General features: G+C 39.2%; 2 protein-coding genes across 5 annotated transcripts in view; both read right to left on the bottom strand.

Annotated features, from left to right (window-relative positions):
• The window catches only part of LOC105391331 (serine/threonine-protein kinase MARK2), a 132,653-nt gene extending 116,310 nt beyond the window's left edge, over positions 1 to 16,343 (bottom strand). The window contains exon 1 of one of the 3 annotated variants that reach the window (XM_048632225.1): positions 16,173 to 16,343. Coding sequence is in view for 1 of the 3 variants with exons in the window: in XM_048632239.1 (XP_048488196.1) it covers positions 15,845 to 15,982 (138 nt within the window). In the remaining 2 variants the exon portion in view is untranslated. Of the gene's footprint in view, positions 1 to 15,844 lie in introns of all 3 variants that reach the window. The other 2 variants (XM_048632239.1, XM_048632228.1) reach the window with 2 other exon arrangements.
• Positions 16,344 to 17,008: 665 nt separating this feature from the next.
• Positions 17,009 to 24,016, bottom strand: LOC105391333 (leucine-rich repeat protein soc-2). Of its 2 annotated transcripts, none has more exons than XM_048632325.1 (8): positions 23,405 to 24,016; positions 20,998 to 21,091; positions 20,650 to 20,718; positions 20,220 to 20,321; positions 19,651 to 19,756; positions 19,054 to 19,166; positions 18,269 to 18,396; positions 17,009 to 17,626 (listed from the first exon to the last, which is right to left on the bottom strand). In XM_048632325.1, exons 1-7 carry the CDS (start codon positions 23,893 to 23,895, stop codon positions 18,325 to 18,327), a joined length of 1,047 nt encoding a protein of 348 aa, XP_048488282.1. In that variant the 5' UTR covers positions 23,896 to 24,016; the 3' UTR covers positions 17,009 to 17,626; positions 18,269 to 18,324. The 2 variants fall into 2 exon arrangements, with proteins under 2 accessions (XP_048488282.1, XP_048488283.1); XM_048632326.1 differs by having other exon boundaries at positions 18,269 to 18,378; positions 23,405 to 24,015.
• Positions 24,017 to 24,150: the final 134 nt, after the last annotated feature.

The following is a 24,150-nucleotide window of genomic DNA, read 5'->3' as shown; positions in this document are numbered from 1 at the left end:
TCCCAGCTATTTATTTTTCATAAATTCGTAAGCTGCCAGTGTATTTTCCGCGGCATTGTTTGGGCCCAGCAAGGAGTCACCTTGACACGCCGCTCCCGCGCAATCATCCAATTGGCGGGAAACCGGACAAGATGGCCGACTGATAAACGTCAAGGCGCTGCTAACCGTTTTGTATTTTAAACCGAGACGTATTTTAACCCCCGAGGCAAAAATAGGGCTGTTATAGGTTCAAGTATCTGTGAATGGTAGCGTATCACCCAAACGGCCGAACCGATTTTCGTTTAGTTTCTTTCCGATCATAGATTGATAGAATGATGATGATGTTACCCCGATTGTTATTAGCCCTATTTTATCAAAATCGGCTTAGCCGTTCTAAATCTATGTTTTACTGTTTTGAAGACGGCGTCATTGAGCTAGTCTTTTCCGTTTAGGAGTAATTCAGTGCTGTCACTGGAATTTTTTTTATTGCTCACGGGTGTATACGCGATAATAATAACCCATAAGCGAAACAGAAGGTGTTATAATTTTGTTAATAGAAAACCAAAACACATACTTTCAGATACAAGCCACCCAGATAACGGTGGCCCTAACCGAATGACGCAAGTCCAGTGTACATTGTTCCAAACAATATACAATATTATTGGTTGTTATCTAAACTGGCCAAGTAATTAACGTGCCATTAGAAAGGGCCTCGGAAATGGGTCACAATTTGGTAATGCACATGCCAGCGTTGCGGACGCAGTGTTACTGTTGTTACACTAATAAACTAATGTATTTCAAAACCAATTGTTGTTTTAATAATGAGTAAGTATATCTAGATTATGTGAACACACCAACCCGCAGTCTAAAATTATTGCAATCCTTTACTACCTTTTAACATGTAACGCACTTTTTTATCAATTTTCTTATTGGAAAACTTACATAATTCAATAGATTGAGCAGTAAAAGGCCCTTTACAAGTTTACCCTGATAGATCTTTCATCATCATCATACCATTATCATCATTAGCCATTGTTGGATGCATGCTCACTCAAGTTCATGTTCTCAGTTGTGAAACCGGCAGTAAGGCTACTTACTTATGTTTTTACTTAAAAACTGATAAGAAGTAACCTTGGGGCGCGGTGCCACGAATCTTCGTATTAATCAAAGGAAACTAGTGTTCCGGGAAGTCCCTATTAGCAATTAACATTAACGAGCATAGTGCTTGTGTGAATTTGAAGAAATACAGGTAGGGCTGGCTAGGCTGACGACCTAGACAGTGCGATGAAGAAGGCCGAGCACGAAATTTCATGGCGCTCCTTGGTCTTTGTCCAACCGTGGACGATTATGGCAGATGATGTTGACAGGGTAGACCGTTTTTTAAGGCATCGAATGCACATAGTTGTTAATCATCTCCCAGACAAGAAATATTTCTTAGCGTTGCAAAGGTTAAGGCATAAAATGCATCAATTGAAAATAATCTCAAGACTCACGGTATTCCGCGGTTTTCCTAAATTGGCAATGATGCAAGGCAATTGATGATCTCAACCTCAGAACAAAAACCTGCCTGAATAACTTGCGGTCATTAGGATTCACCGTTGTTTGTATAGCCGTGTATATTGCTCATCTTTTACTACATGTAGTATAGGAGTTGCATTCAGTGGCGTGCTTTGGGAGAGGCTTACGTCCAAAAGTGGCAGCTATAGAATGATGATGACGTATAGGGGTACCTTTCCACCAGAGATGTGCTATGCTGCCATGATGTGAAATGAAATCTGTTCCCATCAGTGCATATATATGATGGGTGTATATCAAACGCATCCATAGCAACGCAGAATAGCACATCCTCGGTGGAATAGCTCCCCAAGTCTGTAACCTACATCTGACCATCAATCCACCAAATAGGTATATTTGCAGTGAATCTCGACACGTGATGTTATATTGACGCATATTTCCTCACTCGCATGGTGGAACTCCCACGCCACTCCGCTCCAGTGGACTGAAAGCCTAAAGGGATTGCTGCTACCACACCCACGCATAAACGTAGTGCTGTCTAAACCAAATATAAAATAAATAAATAAAAATGTTGGGGACATCTCACACACGGCCATCCGACCCCAAGCTAGGCAGAACCTGTGTTATGGGTGTCTGACAGCTGATATATTTACACAAATACATAGATAGATAGATACTAAATATAATATGCAACAAATTGAATATTGTTTACATATGCAACCAAACAATTTTGGTATTTCAAAAAATGGGTTCTCACAGTAGTCAAATCGTTAAGTACAATTAAATAAATGCTTTACCTACATCACATACTGCCTTTCTCACAATGAAGAAAACACTCTACACCTTCTCTTAACAGTTTACCGGAAAATAGGCTTTTAGGCGGATTTGTATCGGAGCTTTGAAGGGGTCTAAAGCTCAAATTTCCCATTCTAAGATTTGATCTTTCATCTTGTCTTGACGGAGACGCTAGATATCATGAGATAAAGATAACATACATGAGGGATAATTAATAAATTATAAAATGTATGGAGTAGTATGGAGTTAGCTGTCAGTGGCTGACACCCTGTATTAACACATAGGATACTTTTTATCGCGGAGTTCCCTCAAGAAAACTTTTTAAGGTGCAGCAAAGCTAGTAACTCATAAACAGTGTGCCCCAAAAGTGAACGTCATGCATAACCACTGCACCACCCGGAGGTCTTGAAGATACGAAGCCAAGAAAGGGCTCATTAGCTGATGAATAGTAAACTAGCAAACACCGAAACCGGAACTAGATTCCACCAATCTGCATAACTGTAATCCGGAACGGGCGGGAAGCCAAAAGCGTAGCTTACATTGTAACCAAATTTCCTTTCCATCCCTCTTAATGCCTACGTTGTAAGGTTCTGGATCGTTCTAGAAGGTTCCTGCCAAGACTTGTCTTCCCGTGTAAGATATCCGCTTCTCATTTTACAAGAATTGCATTTGACCTTTCTGGTTTTCGAAGAGAAAGCCACTTTGCTTTAATTACATTTGGACGTTTGAGAGGTTTGGCGAATTTGAAAGTCCTGTTTATTTGCCTCTATTTTTTACACGTTGACCACTTTTAGCCCAAAATGATTTTCATTAACATACATATTCTATCTATGGATATATTAAATTTTTCATCCTTTTCGGACTTTAAATAGACAAACAGGCAGCTATAGTGGCGCTGTAGATAAATGTTAATTGGTTAAATATACTAAAAATACCCATCCTTTTCGTCCGAGCTTGAAAATGAACTTTATTTGCTACTCTCATACACCATATCTCTCCTTAGCTTGATAGAGTGTGATGAATCCTGCAATTTGGGGCGCACTTACTTACACTAATAAATTTGTCGGAAGTCGGAAGGCTAATTCTGGCAACATAGTGGATTCGTGGCCTTATTTTATTTCAAGCAGATGAATGAGGAAGGCTGAGGACAGAATGTTGTGGCGTTCTTTGGGGCCGGCTATTATCTATACCAGTGAATAATTAGTTAGCTGACGATAGCGATGAAAGCTTTTCAAACCGGTAGCTACCTGATCTCTTAAAGTGCCATGAGACAGGCGTATTTCAAGCAGTAGACAAATTACCCGTATGTATTCAAATTGGTCTACAAACTGACGTCTAGGATAGGAACAATCCAGGGCATCCAGGCTTCATCTGTCTAGTTTCCGCAATCAATTTAGGATTTCAAGTTTGAACTAGAGGTTATTTTTAGCACAAGCATACACGTATAGGTACAATCGGGGACTTGCTGGCTACTATTGGACTCGGAAGCTTAATTCCTGAGTCAGAAGGCCGAATATTTGACACCTCATGTTGCGTTTCGGATACAATCGCTGACTTTGACCGTATGACACATAAATGGGGTTACCTACGTGGTCAAATTGAGTTAATGTGGTGACTGCCCCGGACGGAATTAATCCAGGGTCAGAAATAGGAGATAGCTAGCTAAGCACGCTGAGGTTACGCAGTTAGTCATCGAAAATAAATATACTTAGCATCTACGATAAATAGGAATAATTTACTCTTGTTAACATATTTTTGTGACTGATGATGTTGACCATCCTTAGCCCCGGTTTCTTTTCCTTCTACTCCCTAGCATTCTCCTTATTTAGGTCGGTTTTGTGCGTCATATCACGCCATTTTACACTATCCTCTGTCATACCATCTGAATCAACATATTATCTTCTTTCAAGCCATCCAGCTACGTCTTTCTAAATCATCCTCTTTTACGTCCTTCAGGCCGGACAAAATATTTTAACACCCGAAACAGCAAGCAATCTCTCAGAATATAGACGCGGAAACACCGTTATCGACGGAGGTGGGGGCCACTCTATATGACGCTGTGTGTGCCAGGACTCTATTACACACACACACACACACACACGCACTCACGCCTTGTACTAATGTACTCCCTTGCGGGGTAGGCAGAGGTGCATTGCTGCACCCACTTTACGCCAGAGTGTTATGTTAGTCCCAATGTAATAGGGGGCGGGCCTATTGCCATTTTACGGGCACATCCAAGACCCGAGAACAAATATCTATGTTTAAACAAATATCTGCCCCAGCCGGGAATCGAACCCGGGACCATCGGCTCAGTAGTCAGGTCACTAACCACTACGCCATTCGGTCGTCGACTCAGGACTCTATTTTGTTGCATTAAACGTGCCGATTGCAGGACAGCTCTAGTTCGTTCGTTTTTAGCAGTATAGAGTAACCCTCCTGTATGCGGGACGTGGTTTCTACGTCCCATGAATATGAAATGCTCGTGGACGTGTTAACATTACTACGAAATTCCTTCAATACAGCTAATATTTGTATTGTACGATTTTGTCTTGTATGAAATAAATCGGAAGAGAAGACCCCAAATGCCTCAATTAATTACATGTTATTATCTTGCAGTTTTAAAAAGTTATTTCAAAAGTTAAAGTGTACGTTATTTCGTTTGTTTGTTCAATGGTGAAATAAGCAACGTAACGAGCGTGTCTAAACTGTTAATAACCTTCCACAGACCAGTTAAACTTAATTGGGTTGCTGAAAAGCGGCGAAAGTTGACGAATTAAAAGAGGATTTTAACAAAATTTTGAGAGTTTTCTACTCAAAGTAGATTTTTAGGAATTTGTTGCCAAGTTTAAAAAAAATAGGTAAGTACAGCAATGTTATAATTATGTCCAATTAAAACTTCGAAACAAATTAACCGCGGAAGAGAGAGAGACAGAGAGAACTAATAAAAAACATGGCAATACGATTAGGAGCAATCTTATCATTGCAAACAAAATATTTACTAAGAGGCCAGTGACGTAAAATCAATAGACCCTCCACTCTGCAACCTGTGGCGCCATCTAGTGGCGAACGACTGAACTTATTGCAGGCTTCGTAAGCTAAATGGTTTATTGGTTGCCAGTTTCATTGCTAGAGACTTATTAAGAAAAAAAGTTCTACAGTACCGACGAAAAGGTTACGCGTTTTGTTCTGATGTAATAAAATAAAGTTTCATAAGCAGTCGGTTCAACAAACGAGATATATTTTGAGTAACATAAAACGCTACCAAAAATAGTAGCCCACGTGAACACCAAATTGGATTTGAGGAGATGAAAAGTGATACTAATATATACCTACAAATAAAATGGTAAACAACGAACGTATTCTGAGCTTTTTCTTTGTCAGATACAATACAACACATGTTAAAATAAGTTATCATTATTCAATAAACCTATTCTAACACTAGATTACTACGCCCAGTTTTTCATCCCAGCAAATCTACCTTAACCTGAAATGAAATCCTGCAAAGACCATCCAGCCAATCACAGCGCTAAAGTTTCCCTCAACTCAAAGTCCTCAGTAGTTAAACCGGCGGAGTTAGAGAGTGACTCTTCAAGAAGCTTCAACTAGTAATGAAAGTTTGATGCGGGCAAAAAACCTAACACATGTTCAGTTTTAGATTGCCTAGTCCCTTAAATAGGGCCTGTGTCGTGGTATTATATACTTTAAAGTAAGGGCAATAGAGGTAGCTAACAAGTGATGTGGAGAGTCCAGGCGATTGTGGAAAATGATGTGGTATGAAACTTGACGGGTTAAAGTGCATATTGCTTGGGCTTTCTCGTGTTTTATGATTTGCAGGGCTTGTTGTTGTAGATAATTTCGATGGAATTATTATATTTACACAGTAATGTGTACGAAAGGAGCCGCCTTATCGAGTGAACATGGTAGGTGAGAAGGTTCTACCGTTTTTGGCCTAAGATTTATATCTCTAATCTCGTATTGCAACGTTTGGCCAAAGTTTCGTTTCCCCAAGAATGTTAGGGCATAAGGTCGTTTAGTAAACGGTTATATCGCATAATCTTCATTAGTCTAACAATGCTATGGCAAAATCTTGAATAGCCATATACAATTACACTAAACCAAAAAACATCTCAACAACTAATTCAGCTACAAACCGCGCCGGCCGGTTTCCACAAACTTGGTTAATTCGATAATCCGCGGACAGTTAAACCGAGACAATCGGTCACGAAATATTAAACGGATTACAACTTGCTAATCCCGTGAAGGAAACTCTAGACAAGGTTAAATTGTGCCCATCCGGCCGGCCCGTGGAATAGAGGGAGGAATGTTATCAGTGGTCCTAGACGTGTAAGTACGACTGTCATTATAAGGTGATATGTTAATAAACATAGTAGGGTTAACAATGTCGTTGTTAAACACTGTGATACTACCAAATAAATAAAACCTTGTTTAGTAAATGTTTAAATCAAAATTTGACACATTTGTGAGACGTTTGACAGCCTGCTGGCAGCGTTTAGCATGTGTCAAAGTTTTGATGTGAAGGCCCTCAATATTCATATATATTCAGACATTGATGCGAATGCAGCATAGAAGCTCCAATGTTTATCATCAGAAGCATCTAGCAGATACCAACAGCTGTTTGAGGAAAATGCCAGTAATAAAAATAATTATGCGCATAAGGCGGTGGCAACCCTCAACCTCCTTCTCAAACCTACATTGTAAGTTTTATTTACTATTTCTGAAGGTAAAGCGCATTCCCAACGCTGCATCCTTGACCGACCAGCGCCCTTATTTAGCTTATTGATCGCAGACGTGGGGGAAAACAAACAAACATCAGCATTTCATTATTGGCATTCCCCTCAAGCTGGATGCCAAATATGTTATTATGAAGGTTCGACCAATAGCTACTTGAGTTTCGCGCACGCTGCACGGCATGACCCTAATTCAAAATACTGCTATCCAAATTTTTGGCATTGAAGCGAAAGGTTCCCTTCAATCAAGGTGCAAAACTCATCTGACCTCTTCTAAGTGGCGATACACAACACTGTCTTCTTTCTGCTTTTCGGAAATGCTGTTCTTAATTCCTGTCAAGCCTTCATCCTTATTTAGGGTCTTCTTTCTGTGTCATGCTTTGGTATTTCACTCTATCCACTATGATCCCATTATCAGTCATATTTTATTTGGTCTTCATCCCTCAGACGTCACAAAGGTATCATATTAAAAAACAAAGTATTACATTTACAGTGGCGTCCTCCGATTGACCACAAACCTATAGCGGTAGCAGTTTTAATTTCAATCCTTACTTAAGTTACTTAGACATATTCTACATCTCATAACGTAGTAGTAGTGTAGTATAACTTTATTAATGTACATAAACACTTAAAATAACATTTAAGACTAAAAATCTATAGAACACTAAGGGCGGCCTTATCGCGAAAAGCGATCTCTTCCAGGCAACCCTACGAGCTAAGAGAGACAATTTTGAGTATTAATGAGGAAGTTGTACAATAACGATTCAGATTAGACTATCTTCTCCGTAGAACGGGTACTTAGTTTCTGTACGTTCAATTGGTTAAAACATAACCAATTAACAATGAAAGAATCTAACAACGAAGCAATTAACCGGACAGTTATGGCATCGCTTTTCGTGACGGACTCGTGTCATACAAATTGCTTCCTACTTTATTTATTTTAACCTCTCATCGAATACTACGTGTCCTATACGTTTGAAAAAGTGTACCACCGCATAGTTCCAAAACGATACGACGCAATAGGAATGCATCATCACGATTCACGACCCATTACGTCCCCACTGCTGGGGCACGGGTCTCCTTCCAATGAAGGAAGGGTTTAGGCCTAGTCCACCACGCTGGCCTAGTGCGGGTTGGTGAATAAGAATGCATTTTTCTTTAATTCTAGTGTAGGTTAGGTATAGGTACCTAATCCATATTTTATCATGATCACTGTTTGAAATGGTACTTTATCCAAGTTTTACACGGCAAATCTTGGTACGCCACAATAACGAATGCAAGGAACGCCTATAGCTTAGTCACTGGTTGTCAAGCACGGACCAAGCTTCCGTGGTGACGTCATAGGTGTCTCCACAACCGACTTTACGGTACCTACTGATTACCATAATATGTTTGGCGGCGCTCTAAACTATTTATATTGATGCGCAAGGCTGATTGTTGGGCGAGGCGTGGCACTGTTTTGGCAAGAATTGATAGGCTGTTGACTGGAATTTAATTACGCTATTTCAGCCTTTGCGTGCTTATGGGGATCTGTTGGGGATAGCCAAATTGAAGAGGATGCTTATGCCGATACGCAATTGTTTTTGAGATCACGTTTCTTTAGGCGACCGAACGGTGCAGTGGTTAGTGGATGCGAAGTCTCAGGTTCATTTTTCGAATGAGGCAATTGTTTTCGTATGTATAATTTCTCTCCTCCGAGGTAGTCTCGAAGATATTTCTCTTAGCAATAAGGCCACCAATTGTACCGTCTAACTACCTGTTGTAGTTTCTGTATTTGTGTGCAATAAAGAATTATCTAGGATAATCGGTGTCTGAATATGAACATGCATTGACATTGCTATGACCCGCCAGTAAGAAAGCCTAGTCGGCAATCATGATCGGACAGTTATAATGAAGACCATAGACAAACCTAGAATTATGTTCTGGGTCCGCCACGTTGCAAAACTAGGGGGCATTGGCATCTAAGTCTGTAGACCTGTTGCATAAGGCAACCCGTAGCTACCAGGCCCTCCAGAGCCGGGTTCGCAATATACGAAAACGAAAAAAGTTTACGTTTTCTTCTATCTTCTACATTATGTCAAATGGTTCATGATAGTTTCCGCTAAAGGCGGTACTTTGTATGCGGAACGTAAACTTTTATATTCATCGACAAACTATCAATATACAATCCTTTAGCATCACTTATCTGTCAAACATCTGTCAGATCCATACAAAATATGTCGATTTTGACACATAAGATATTTGCTTAGTTGTGGTAGCTGGATAAGGAAACCCGAGGATTATACCGTCATTAAGGCATTGTTCGTACTGAAATATTTATAATAACGAATTTATAACAAGTCATATATCTGGCGTCATTTAAAGGCTTTCTACAAGTAAATTTAACTGGTTTAAAAGTTTATCGATATATTTTTTAATAATAAATGGGAATTAGAGGGCGTCCCACGCGGAGTCTATAAAAAGCCCTTCGTCTATGAATAGAAGACAGTCGGATTGAGTCTTATATTGATTTTACATATGTTTTTGTTGTGAAACCTCTTTAAAACGCTCAATATGTAGTTTTAAGGCAATAAATCACCACACTTTTTCTTTAAATATCCGTAATTTTTCGTCCCGGAAAGATTCTTTCAGTAAAAGCTTCAAATTTGGACCGAATTTCATAAATTTCGTGCCAAATTTATGATATCATCGGAGGTGAACGGTAAATTATCGTAAAAAGGGGCTGTCTTGCCCTTTAAGGAGCTACAGAGCTGAGCATAATACGTTTAAAACATGTACTGTTACTTTCTGGAATAAGTTTGCAAGTTTTTAAAGGTTTACTGCCAAAAACATTGATGTACCTACCTACATATCTTTTAAAAAGTTTATTGACTTTAACGACGGTGAACATACTAATCTTATTAATTCCGAGGGTGGTTCAGGGCTAGCTAACGTAAAATAAGGTTTCCGAGCGCCTCTATCTCGTTGTATTAAGAGTACCGATTGCATGACAACTCTCGTCGTTTTTCTGTCAAGATAGTGAGGGTTACTCTATGTATGTCCTCTGGTTCGCTTATTCGACTAGGAGCTGGATGAGGAAGTCAGAGGACAAACTCTTGTCTAACAGTGGATATTTGGCTCAAAGATTACAGGCCTTGTCTCTTCAAGTACCTATCTAAGTTTTTTTCGTAGAAAGTTATACTTATTTATTTGATGCTCTGACGTGATTGTGATATTTAACTTAATTTATTTTTAATTTTATAATGTATGATTTTGGTATTTTATATTTTTGTATTTTTAATTATGATATTTTTAATGAAATTTTATTTTAATTTTAATTTAATGTAAATGTAATGTTATTATTTATGATTTTATTGCATGTGTTTTAATGATTTTTTGTAATTAATTATGGACCTGGTTGTTTGAAATAAAATGATTATTATTATTATTATTATTATTATTTGACCTTAAGATTAGCCGGTCGAGCCTTGTGCTTATCATGTTATATCATACGAAACCTGTATTGAAACCTTCTGTGCGACTGAACCAATGGCTTTAAAAAGCCGAACCAAATTATCATAATTTTATAATATGATTTTTATACGCAATCATAATTTGTAACGAGTTGTTACGAGATATTTCGGTATTCATTACAAGGCAATAGGGAAGTGGTTTGGGTGACCTTAGCACACATTTCTCTCTACTTTACAAAACAAACAATTTCTTCTGGCTCTATGGTATTTTGATAAGATGATTAAAACATAAAACGCCGTGGGCTCTGCTAGTTTTATCCCATTATCTTCCTTGTAAATAATTACGGGCATGAGTGTTAATGTTATGTGTATACATGTTACATATTACACATCGTATACGCGAGAATTTTCCAAAGTTGATTAAAATGGCCACCAAATCCGTATTTTGCAATCATTTAACGGAAAATAGATTTCAGGCAAAACTGCAATGCTAAAAATATTCAGGAAATATTTCAAATAAACTTCTAAAGTGACTACTTACAGACATAATAATATTTAAGGCAGAAGTATTTATCATCGCTTTTATGTTAATGTATCCAATATTTTAGTGAGTTTACCCACCCCATGCTCAATTGTTTGTTTAATTGGACTCCATTCAAGCTGTTACCATTTTATTTTAACTTATTTGAGTAAAGCTAAAACTATTCTGTTCATGTATTGTTAATTGTATCCAATTGAGGAACTGACTACTTAGTTTAAAAAACCGGCCAAGTGCGAGTCGGGCTCGCGCACAAAGGGTTCCGTAGCAGCAAATATAATAAACTTTAAATCAACCTATCTCAAAAACTATAAGAGATACTTTGATCAAACCAAAAATCGTTGAAAGAGTTAATTAGCATGCATCACCTCTATTTTTTTTAGAATTTTATACCCCGTAGTTATAAAAATAGAGGGGGGGGGACATACTTTTTACGACTTTGAGAGCTGATATCTCAAAAACCGTTCACTTTAAGAAAAATGTTTTTTAGAAAACTTTATATCATTTTAAAAGACCTTTCCATTGATACCCCACACGGGTATGTACATCGAAAAAAAAAATTTCATCCCTCAGTTACATGTATGGGGGGCCCCACCCCCAATTCTTTTTTTTACTATTTAGTGTCATATTTTTGTAGCGGTTCATACAACACATATTCCCATCAAATTTCATCACTGTAGTACTTATAGTTTCCGAGTAAATCGGCTGTGACAGACGGACAGACGGACATGACGAAACTATAAGGGTTCCGTTTTTGCCATTTTGGCTACGGAACCCTAAAAAGGTCTATAAATAGTTAATGAGTGGTTTACCTTATTTTCATATTATATAGTGCACAGTACAGTCATAGAAAGATCGAAAAAACCGTACTTATACAACAACAAGACTGACTGGCCTGGCTTCAAAAAATACTTGCAGGATCACGTTGACCTAAAACTGCCTCTGAAATCGGAAGACGACATTGACTGTGCTACAGAATATATAACAAGCCTCATTCAACAAGCAGCATGGCTGAGCACACCTGATTATGAAGGTCCAGACAGTAGAAATATGTCAAATAAAAATAATTTGCCACTGGAAGCCAGAGAAATGATTTTGGAAAAGAGACGTCTGCGAAGAAAGTGGCATAGTAGTAGACACCCAGAGGACAAAAAGGCCCTGAACAAAGCAGCTGCTGAGTTGAAGAAGTTCTTGGCTGAGGCTGAAAATGACACACTGCAAAGGCGATTGGAGTTATTAAATGCTACTTCCAACAATGAACACTCCCTGTGGAAAACTGTAAAGTCTTCACAGAAACCACAGCTCATTGAGTACCCACTGAAACGCCCAGATGGTATGTGGGCCAAAACTGATGAAGAAAGAGCGGAAGCATTTGGAGCCTTCCTTAAAAATGTATTCACTCCTAACACAGACACTGCAGACAATGCCTTTGAAGAGGAAGTTAAATCATTCTTACAAAGTGACCTACAGCTAAGCCCACCTATCAAAAGCTGCACACCTCGAGAGCTAAAGGGAATCATTAGAGAACTACAGCTGAAAAAGGCACCAGGATACGACCTCATCACTGCTGAAGTCCTACAGCAACTCCCAACAAAAGTGCTTGTCTTTCTGACTACACTTTTTAACAGTATGTTAAGGATTGGATACTTTCCTAACCAGTGGAAAGTCTCCCAAATAACGATGATCCTGAAAGCTGGAAAGCCACCCCATCAAACCTCATCATATCGACCAATCAGCCTTCTGCCCTTGTTATCGAAATTATTCGAAAAAGTCATCAGTCGACGACTTAACCGATGGCTCGAAGATAACAGGATAATACCACAGCACCAGTTTGGCTTTAGAATGAAGCACTCTACAATTGAACAGGTACACAGAGTATGCGATCACATCAGGCACACCCTAGAAAGAAAAGAGTACTGTTCAGGGGTATTCCTTGACGTGCAACAAGCGTTCGATAAGGTCTGGCATGCTGGACTCCTATACAAATTAAAATTATGGCTTCCTCACAATTTGTTCCAACTGCTGAAATCCTACATAGAAGATCGCATTTTTTATGTGAAGATAAATGAGGGAACGTCGTCTTTTCATGAGGTAAAGGCTGGAGTACCACAAGGGTCAGTACTGGGTCCATCACTGTACCTAATTTATACTTCTGACGTCCCAGAATCAGGAAATATTCTAACTGCCACATTTGCAGATGATACTGCCATCCTGGCATCGGACAAAGACCCCGTATCAGCCTCAAAAACTGTACAAAGACATCTTGACCAGGTCCATAACTGGATGAAAAGATGGAAGATCAAGGCAAGTGCAGCCAAATCCAACCACATCACCTTCACTCTAAGACGTGACAACTGTCCTCCTGTAAAACTCGGTGGTGAAGTTCTGCCGCATCAGACGGTCGTAAAATACCTCGGATTCCATTTGGACAGGAAGCAGATCTGGAAAACTCACATTCAGAAGAAAAGAGACGAGCTGAACCAAAAGTATCGGTCACTGTCATGGTTACTTGGGAGACAGTCAAAACTATCAGTGAACAATAAACTGCTAATCTACAAGGCTGTATTAAAACCTGTCTGGACCTATGGAATACAACTGTGGGGATCAGCAAAAACCTCCAACATCACAATAATGCAGCGGTTCCAAAATAGTGTTCTAAAAACCATAGCCCACGCACCATGGTTCACTAAAATTGATGAGGTCCATGAATACTTACAAATGCCCACGGTTAAAGCGGAAGTGGAAAACCTGTCAAGGGCCTACAGAGATAGGATTGCTGATCACCCCAACAAGCTGGCTACTGACCTCACCAGTTGTATTCCAATAAGAAGGTTGAAAAGAAAGCACATTTGGGACGGTCTAGGACCAATTGAATAAGAAGGCAACCCAACGATGGGAGGGAGTGCCTAAAACGCCATAAAAACACACAAAACAACTGCTTATGGTCACTCAAGACCGATTGCATGTTACAGTGCCTACAAAAAAAAAAAAAAAAAAAAAAAAAAAAAGTGCACAGTTGTAGCTACTTAATTTACTACTTATTTAAGTTTTTTATTTATTTATTCATTTTCACAATTCCGATTAAGATTAAAATTTTCAAAGATTTAAAATACCCCTGTGTTTGGCAAAATTAAACCATTTGGTAGGTACATTGTTATATGTGACATAAATGAATTAATATTATCTTTTCTAAAGGAAGCTGCCATGTTAAACACTCCAGTGAATCTGAATAGTATAAAACATATTAATTTCCTTACATTTAATGCTGTTAATACTTATTTTTGTAATAATCCTGCATTATTTCAGACGATTTATACATTATAATAGGTGACTATGGTAACCATTAAACTACTTGTACCTATTAATAGGGACTCCTATGTACTATATGTATAATTATATGATGACTCTTGCAGACATTAACGTAACATTGAGTAAAAAACATCACAAGAAAGCAAACAACGTCAAATGCTGAAAACATGTGGAGAAACAACACAATAATTTAACAGTCACGAAATGCAGTATGAATAATAATACTTACACCCTAGGACATACTGAGTCAATGACCATGCCATAATCATTACATAGTGTGGGACGCCCCCTATTCAACGTTATGTCTGTTTTTCGTAGTGGCTGGATGAGGATGACCTAGCCCATAATAGTGTGATGTTTCGCTGCTCTCCTTAGGCTCATTCAACCACTACCAACAGAGACCCATTCTAGATGAGGTGTACAACACTATGTTAACATTTTAGGGACCTACAATCTATGTATAGCTTGCTGTATTATAAACTAGCTGTTCCCGCGCGCTTCGTTTCGCCTTAAAAAGTTTTCCCGTGGGAATTGCGGGATAAAAAGTAGCCTATGTTCTTTCCCAGGGTCTAGACCGTATGTATACCAAATTTCATTCAAATCCGTTCTGTAGTTTTGGCGTGAAAGAGTAACAGACAGACAGACAGACAGACAGACAGACAGACACAGTTACTTTCGCATTTATAATATTAGTTAGGATGTATTGAACTGCTTGATGGGAACTATACAACAGGGTAATATGGATAAATCTGTTTAATCATAGATGTATTAGCATGTTACCTACTTATATGCATACAAGTATGTATGCTAGTCTCATGTAACATGTTATCTGATACTTTGTAAGAGGGAAACAGTTTACATTTTAAGTTATTGTGAACATTTAACAAATCGTTTTAGATTTACACATATGTACTTACCCCCTTATTCATAGAGAAGTTACAACACGTTTTAACTAATAAACTGTTTTGTCCCTCTCTGTCAAAGAACAAATTGTTCTTTGTTGGATAAGGGGGTAAGTGTTTAAATATGTTTCACCTATTGTACACTTTAAGTATACTTTGAATAAAAATTTGTGCAGTATTTACTCATTAAATAGTGTACACTGTACAGTGATGAAGTAAAATATTATTTCTCAGTTATAAATAGATTGCTAGTTCACAATAGTGCAGCAGAGGAAGAAAACATTACTGTAAACTAATAACTAGGCTGTCTTATCCAATTAGGCTGTACACTGACTGAACATGCAACAAAATCTAGGCTAGCCTGTTATTCAATACCTATTTACAAGATTTGCAAATCTTGTATTTTTGTACATGTCACAACACTGATGTAACACCATCATAAAACCGCGTAGCAACACAAAAGTACCAGGAAACTAGGAGCGCTGAAGAGTCTCCTTGCATTATTTATGTGTGTCAACGGCAGAATGACGCTAGAAGCGAGAGATTTCGGTGGCGTTCACTGACACAGTTGTACTAGGGTGTAAGAGAAAGTGGGTGGTGACTTACCTTGAAGATGGGCCGGGGGTGGCGCGGCGCGACCGTGGTGCTGGTGGTGGTGACCGGGGTGGGCGCTGGCGACGTGACATGGTCCGCCGGCAGAGATTCCGGCACTGTTTGCAGCGTAGGCCGCATCGTCGTCGACATCTTTAACACGTCAACACTTAACACCCAGCTAGCCTACGGTGATCCCTCGCATCCTCTACTCCCGCCGCGGTCACAACCCTGCCTACAGCCGAGGGCTCACCCAGAAATCTCACTCGAATGGGTAGCAAGCGCACCCTGTGCTGACTGCTGTCACATAAACACTAATAAGGATTCGCGATTAGCCGTTTACCGCGACGCGGCTGACTGATGTTGGTGTCGCGGGTGTTTTATAGAGACGCGCCGTGGATGAATACACATCCATTTAATATGAATATAACTAAATTTACACCCTAATCTCAATAAAAAGTCCCCACATTCTTGAATTCACTCTCAAGATGGCGGATCGGATTCCAGCTTTTTTTGACAGTTTGACTCTTTAACGGCTATGGAGTTTGTGTTTTTCAGCCACATCTTTCTATACTAGGAAAACTCAGAATAATAACAGGCTTTTGAAAAGTCGTTTTTCTATTTTTATAATCAAGTTATTTGTTTATAATAACATATTTTATACATAATATCATTTTATAAATAGATAAAATACCTAGAAGTCTTTCTGCTCGAACAATATTTTTGTCTCATTTATATAAACTGCGAGACTTTTTGGGACTACTAATGCCATCTATGGGGCATTTATATGATTATAATAGATTCTATCCCATCATTTTGTGACTACTAATGCCATCTGTTTTATTCTTTGAGATTTGTCTTCTTCATGGACTCCAAAAGAAATAGGGAAATAAGTTTGATCACCAACAATCAGCCGTAATCGTCCACTGCTGGACATAGACATAGTAAGTTAGTGATCCTGGTTCATTCTAATTCTCCATTTAATATCATATAGGTGCCTGTATAGTTTGAAATAAATTAACTATCGTTAGTTGTAGTACCTGCCTAGATCCATAGAGAAAAGAACACTACGTTTTAGATCTATTACATCTGCGATGTCCTGAAGCATATACTCGTACATATTATTGTAGAGATATGGTAGGTAAAAGCAAAGTAGGTAATTTTGAAAGAAAAACCAAGTTGTTTTCATGTAAGTATTTATTTTAACCATTCAATATGTACAGGATTTTCATAAAATAGAACTATAATACTATAGAATATCAGATCTTTAGGTTGAATATAAACATTGACTAGACATTAATGAATAATGGAATACACAGGATGTTTGAAAAAAACGTATAGTAAGCCGAAGGAATCTCAGCACGTCATTTTCATTAACTAATTCAAATGATTTTTTTCTCAGTATATCACATTACCTATCACTTTTCTTTATTCTTCACTAGCCTAGGTCTAGTGTTAGTCACCAACAAGCTAAGAAGAACATCTATCACTTTCCCTACTTACGCCTAAATGTTAACGTTTTTGTGTGCCATAGAGTTTAATAATTATAAACTTTGTTGGCTAGGTTAATGATATCTAAGCATCTTTTCAGCATGGCCATACTTTTATTTCCAATCCCTTAAAGTTTAAAATAATTGAAATTGATGAGAATGACGAGCTCAGATATCCACTTTCGGCTTAAAATACCATTTAGACCACTGTCGATGTAACAGTGTCTTTTCTTCTGGCACTATATAACGTCCCTAACTACATTACACCGAAGAAAAATATGTAGACTGGAGATCGCCATTTGTATACCTGTAAAATAGAAATATAAACTATTATAACAGTATGAAAACACTTTGTCGTCTTTGTATCAATTTATCAATACCTTTTTCAGTAACGTTTTAGTATGTGGACCAGAATATTTTCAGGAGTTTACTAGCAGAAAAAGTTGTTAATTGATTGATATTAAAAAATATATATATTTGAATAAAATAGGCATTAATAAAATAAAATAAAAATAGTTTTATTGTTCAAGTAAAGGTACATATTGATTCAACATTATAGAAGTTACAGTATTACTATTACCCTTATGTACTAAGATATGGAAAACTTCCAATACCTGTACTAGATAGAATCTGTATTACAGGTATCAGTGCCCTCCCTGGAATTGTTCTACTATAGTTAGGATGTAGTCATTTTTTACATGTTTATGTACTTAATTTGTTTTCAAGTTAGGTTATATTTTAGATCGGTACCTTTAAAATTACATAAAAATGAAAAGAAAATAAAAAAAAATATAATAATTTAACATGCTTTGTTGTGTGTATGTGTAAATGACTGTGTACCTATGTGTGTTAATGTATGTGTGTAAGTGTATATGTGTGAATGTGTATGTGTAAATGGATTTTGTTAGTATGATTGATTGTGTAAATTTCTTCATTCAACCAAACCAACCTTTGCCAAAACCTTCTCCAGAAAAAACTAGCTGTCAAATGTTGCCAGCTGCAAATTCAGCTGGCGCTCGATGCGAACATTGATAGTTCTGGCAACACCAGTCCAATGGCCTGAAAAAACAAAGCCAGCTGACGTTAGTTTGTATCGACGCTGTTCATTGGTTTATGCATGCACTTAACTTTATTAGACTACTATACTTTGTTAAATAAAGCATAAGTCCTATGACGATTGATTTACCGATGCTTATGCCTAGTAAATAAAGTATTTTTTTCCTTGAAAACGTACAAATGACAATTAAAAGGAATGGATTTGGCAGCTGTCATAGGACTCATGTTGAATTTTACAAAGTATAATAATAAAGACAAGATTGTTAGTAAGTCTGGATGATGATTGTTATCCTTCCTTTCACAAAAACAGGTAAAGAATGCATTTTATGAGGCATGTAAAAAGCTGACGCCCTGGATTAGAACATAGCCAAATTTCTCCTTACACTATCGTGTCGACGACAAGAAATAGAGCTAGAATGAGATTTGTCACCATGGTGAAATAATTAGCCGTTCAGAATATCGTCACTCCATGATAATCATCATCAGTCCATACATTCACTGCTGGACATAAGCCTCTTCCACAACCCACCACCTGTCTAAGGTCATCCGTAGGGCCTCCCACGAACAATATAGGCAGGTCGGATAAACCAAACCATACCGCAATGTAGAATAGCGACGACACCACCATCTAGTGAAACCTGTAGGTAAACAAAATCTTTAACTTTAACGGTCTCCCACCTCATTCTCGAGCCGATCCTCGTCGTTCTGGTACTGCACGTCCAACTCGGAACTCGTCACGCTGTTCTCCCAGTCCTCTGATGATTCGTCTGATGACGACTCCACGTCTACGTCTGGAATAGGGGAGAGAAGAGAGGTTTGTGTTATTTCGAACGTTTATATGATAAGGTAGGCCTGACTATTAATGCCTCATTCTTTCTATGAAGTAGGGGATTGACGTTATACGGTTTAGATAGGAAAAGGTGCATATTTTAAAAAAAATGCACACGTCAAATCGGACATCTTGATAATCCTCAAAGAGTCTGTTTTTGACTCTCCCGATTAAGGAGGCCCTAAAATAATATATTAGGGATTATTGTCTGAAATCATGGAACATAGGTCGATAATAAAGCTGACTGTCAGCTTTGAAAAGAAAAGATAAAAAAGAACAGAAAAGAAAAGCGTACAAATAATACAGCGACACGCTTGCGAGTCACCTCTGACTACCCCTTCGGGGATTACTGTCGAGAGCATAATGTATTGTAGAAAAGAAAAGAAAAATCTTTCAGAATACTCAACAAAAAACTATCAGTATATATGGTTATCTACTCTACTCACTGCTGGGGCTCCGGTCGCGGTGGTCTGCGCGCGGCGCGGCGCTCCCGGCAGCTACAACGGCGCGCGGCGCGTGCTGTAGCTCTGTGTAGCGAATGGCTGGGTGCTCCTGTGGGGGATTGAAGTGTTGATTGTTAGTTTTACAAAAGCTCGAGAGGTACAGGTAGTAGAAAACAGGTTACATGTTGGTTTAACAACGTATCCAAGTCTCAAATACCTACCACCTCTGGCCATCCTGACATACGTCGGAGTATCATCATCATCACGACCTATCAGGTCACCACTGCTGGGGCACGGGTCTCCTTTCAATGAAGGAAGCGTTTTAGGGTTCTTACGCTGGCCTAGTATGGGTTGGTGGACCACAACACAACACATGCAAGCTTGTGCTGAGAGAGTTGCCGGGTAAGTGGTCAACCCAACTGTCAGATGTTTTCAAGCTGCCCGAATGCCTTCGACTAGGCTTAACGACTGCTGCCGAAACAGCAGCCGGGACCCACAGCTTAAAGTACCGTCCGAAGCATGTACACAGTAAAAAGAATACTTCAAATAAGCCTAGGCCACTCTCTACTCACCGGTCGAGTCAGCTCGCAGACTGGGTTCCCTCTCATGTCTATGCATTCAATAACTGAGGACGCGATGTAGCTGTCGTATATGTCACTTGGCATGTGGGAGATCTGAAACCAACATATTTATGGTGCTAAGTTTTATTATGTATAACTTTTAAAATAATAATAATGTAAAGAGGTGGATGGATTCATGCCATCTCTCTTTTATCAAAGTTTTGTCCTACTTATGTGCAGGCTTATTTTCATAGCTTTTATAAGCTGTTAGAGCAGTTTTCTAAGAGAAGAAATAAACTTTGTTTTGTCAGCTTTTACCCTAAAGGGATGATATACACAATACATATACTGGCAGATGGACAATAGCAACTGTTTTTTTGATAAGGTCAAGAAAAAAATTGTGAATCATGATTCTTTTTAATCAAAATCAGTTCATCCTTACCTGGTTATCATTCAGCTGCAAGAACATGAGCTCCTTGCACCTAAACAAGGCAGAGGGGAACTGCTGCACCTATAAATACAATAATTATTCAAATCAGTTCAAAATCCTTTAAAGTTTTGAAAATTTGAACATTGCCTGTAAACAATCTACTGTAGGATATGCGACTCCTAAGACAATTTAGAGTTGTTATCTCCTATATGGGCAGGTGGCTTGGAGCTATCATAAGAGGGTATGATTGCTCTTCCAAAAATTAATAACTTCCTGAATATTTTCAGATATGATTAATTACAATACAATTTCATAGAGTACTTACATAAATATTAATAATACACAATGTTAACCACCCACCTGATTATGTCTCAGGTTGCAGTGGACAAGTGACTGCAGGTCCCCGACCGAGTCTGGGACCTCTTCTATGTGGTTGTGTTCCAGGGTCAGCCATCTGTCAGAGCATTGGTCGTTTAAGATAATATAATTATAATAATTGGTGATAAAATAATGCTCATATTTACAATTCCAAATTCCCGTCCAAAAAGGCGATTTTAAATTGCATGAATAGTCGTTATGTCGGAGCCGCACTAGCGTGTGGCGCGCCCCGCGCCGACGTGCAGGCTGCGAGCGCCGGCCTGGGCGCCGCCCGCCCTGCGCCGGACCGCTCCATGCGGCTGATGCACTTCACGGCTCTAGAGGTGCACCGGATAATTAAGCTACGTATACCGCATAAGCCCACAAAAGATATATATGACACATCAATGGAGTTGCTCAACGTCATTGCCGAGCCAATCGCTCCAGTATTAGCAACACTATTCAATAAATGTATCCGAGACGGTGTTTATCCGGTGCCCTTGAAACAAAGCAAGGTTGCACCTATATATAAAGGTAAAGGCAGAAGAGATGACCTAGACAAATATAGACCTGTATCTGTCGTACCCGCTACCTCGAAAATATTCGAGAACGGGATAAGTACTAGGCTCACTTCATTTCTGAGTTCGAGTTCGGCGCTGTCTCCTCGTCAGTACGCGTACCGCGAGGGCCACTCCACGGCGCAGCTGGTGCGGGAGGTGGTGGACCGCGTGCTGCGCGCGCGCGACGCTCGCCTGCAGGTGGCCGTGCTCTGCTGCGACCTGTCCAAGGCATTCGACGTCGCCGACCACGACGTCATCGCCGCCAAGCTGCGACACTACGGCATCGGTGGTATGACGTTAGCCCTCCTCTCAGACTTCCTGAGAAATAGATCACAGGTGGTTGTTGGGGATAAAGGTAAGACGAGATCAGACCCACTGAGTACGACAATAGGAGTGGCCCAAGGCTCGTCGGTGTCCAATATACTGTTCTCGCTACTGCTTAACGACCTCCCCGACGCAGTCAGCGGTGGGGAGGTGTTCATGTACGCCGACGACGTGGCGGCGGTAGCCACTGCACCCACTGTTGAGGGCCTCGAAGTGCAGCTGAATGTTACGGCATCTCAGCTGGCTCAGTGGTTCCGACTTAACGGTCTCGTTCTTAACATTGAGAAAACCCATTTCTTACACTTTGACCTATCAGGGCGACCACCGAAGCCAATACATGTCGTAGTCGGTAACTCGAACATAGATCAAGTAGATGTAACTACGTTCCTAGGTTTCGAGATGGACAGAAAACTGACATGGGGGCCGCATATTGATAAGATGTGCGGACGGCTCGGCGGCGCGTGCTTCGCCTTGCGGCGAGTGGCGCGGGCCCTGCCGCGCGAGGCGGCGCGCGCGTGCTACTTCGCGACCGTGCACTCCGTGCTGCAGTACGGCACAGAGCTGTGGGGGCGCGCTGCCGACTGGGAGCGTGCCTTCAGAATGCAAAAGAGGGCAATTAGAGCGCTAGCAGGCGTCTCGTGGGATACCTCAGCCAAGCCGCACTTTAGGTCGCTCGAAATCCTCACGTTGCCGTCGGTACTGATACTGCAGATTGCACTTTATGTGAGGCAGAATCTACCCACATACAAGAAGCACAGTGACGCACACGGATACGCGACCCGGGGCGCCGACAGACTCGCTGAACTGCCGCGAAGACTCGCCAAGTTCTCCAAGACCACTCGCATCGCGGGCCCGGCAGTGTATAACTCTCTGCCAAACGATGTTACGTCCGCCACAAACATACATTGTTTTAAGTCTAGGCTTAAGAAATGGCTTGTTGAGCAAGCATTCTATACCTTTGATGAATTATTTACTGTATAATTATTCCAAATACCTATCTACGTACTTTGGCTATTTTAATTATTGAATTTATTTTAATCATTGAATTTATTTTAATCATTTTTAATTATTTTAATTATTGTGAGTTTGACTACGGGTACACTCTCTTTTTTTTTAAATCTATTGTGAACATAATGAATATTATAGTTACTTATAATAAATATAATATTTGTAACATTTTTTTTTTGACGTGTAATGTAAAAACTTACCAATAAATATGTTTCAATGTTTCAATGTTTTTCAATGTTACAATTTATTTTATTTCCTTTATTTTTTATTTAACTCTTTATGTACAAATATTACAATTTATTGGAGAAATTGAAGTTGACCATAATACCTACTTATAAATGAAGGAAGGTCTCAAATTAGTTGAAGACATGGCATTCAAAGTACAAGATAATTATATTTTGTACTGAACTAACTTGGCCTATAAATAAAAGAAAACATGTGTAGCTACAGTCTAAAAATAGCTACAATCAACTTGGCCAATGTCAATGCAATAGACAAATGTAAAAATAGATACTTGCCTGAGTTTTGTTAGTTTTGAAATTTCTTCCGGTATTGTTTTCAGCTCATTGCCTCGCGCCCCGAGCGTGTCCAGCTTCTGAAGCTTCCCAATCTCCTTCGGGAGCTCCCGGAGCCCTATTCTATTACACCACAAAGCCTCAAGGTTCTCCAATTCACCAATTTCAGGAATGAGAATGCTCAATGGATTGTAACTTAAGTTTAGGTTCACCAAACTCTTCAGGTTCTTTATTTCCGGCGGCAAAGCGGATATGTTGTTGTAATCTAGCGTCAGAGTCGTCACATTTACCAAATTCATGAGTTCAGGGGACAGTGTTGTTATTTTATTCGAATGTAAATAAAGATGTTGGACTTCGCAACAATCATAGAGGAGGTCCGGAATATCAACGATTTCGTGCGAGTTTAAGTTCAGCCGAGACTTCTTTTTGGCCTTAGCCTGTTCTATTTGAGCCAGGATATGGTGATCACGGATAAATTTTAAAATCGCACTCATTTTCTTATGTTTTTGATAACATTGCAAAATTTTAGAAATATTTTTCTATGGCGTTTTGTTTTTTTTTTTTCGTTTAGTAATTTTAGTTTGACGTGGACAGTTATGGATTTTTATTTCAGTTTCTAAACTGAAACGGAATTTGAACCAATCAAAAATGAGCAAAAGTTCATAGACACGAAAGAGCAAGGATACGTTCAAATGTTATTTTCATCTACGAAGAATTTTAAAATATCGGAATAATGACGTGAGCAAAAC

Source organism: Plutella xylostella, chromosome 31, assembly GCF_932276165.1.
Source record: "Plutella xylostella chromosome 31, ilPluXylo3.1, whole genome shotgun sequence".
Classification (NCBI taxonomy): domain Eukaryota; kingdom Metazoa; phylum Arthropoda; class Insecta; order Lepidoptera; family Plutellidae; genus Plutella; species Plutella xylostella.
Note: the sequence above shows the minus strand (reverse complement) of the source record. Positions and strands in the feature narration are given on the sequence as shown.

Bases quoted from the DNA above. Each gene is read 5' to 3' on its own strand.
- LOC105391333 (XM_048632325.1), bottom strand. From the start codon at position 23,895: ATGAGTGCGATTTTAAAATTTATCCGTGATCACCATATCCTGGCTCAA. The intron at 21,092-23,404 runs GCAAGTATCTAT...ATGCTCTGACAG, and splicing joins TCAAAACTAACAAAACTCAG to ATGGCTGACCCTGGAACACA. The intron at 19,757-20,219 runs GTGAGTAGAGAG...AATCCCCCACAG, and splicing joins TCTGCGAGCTGACTCGACCG to GAGCACCCAGCCATTCGCTA.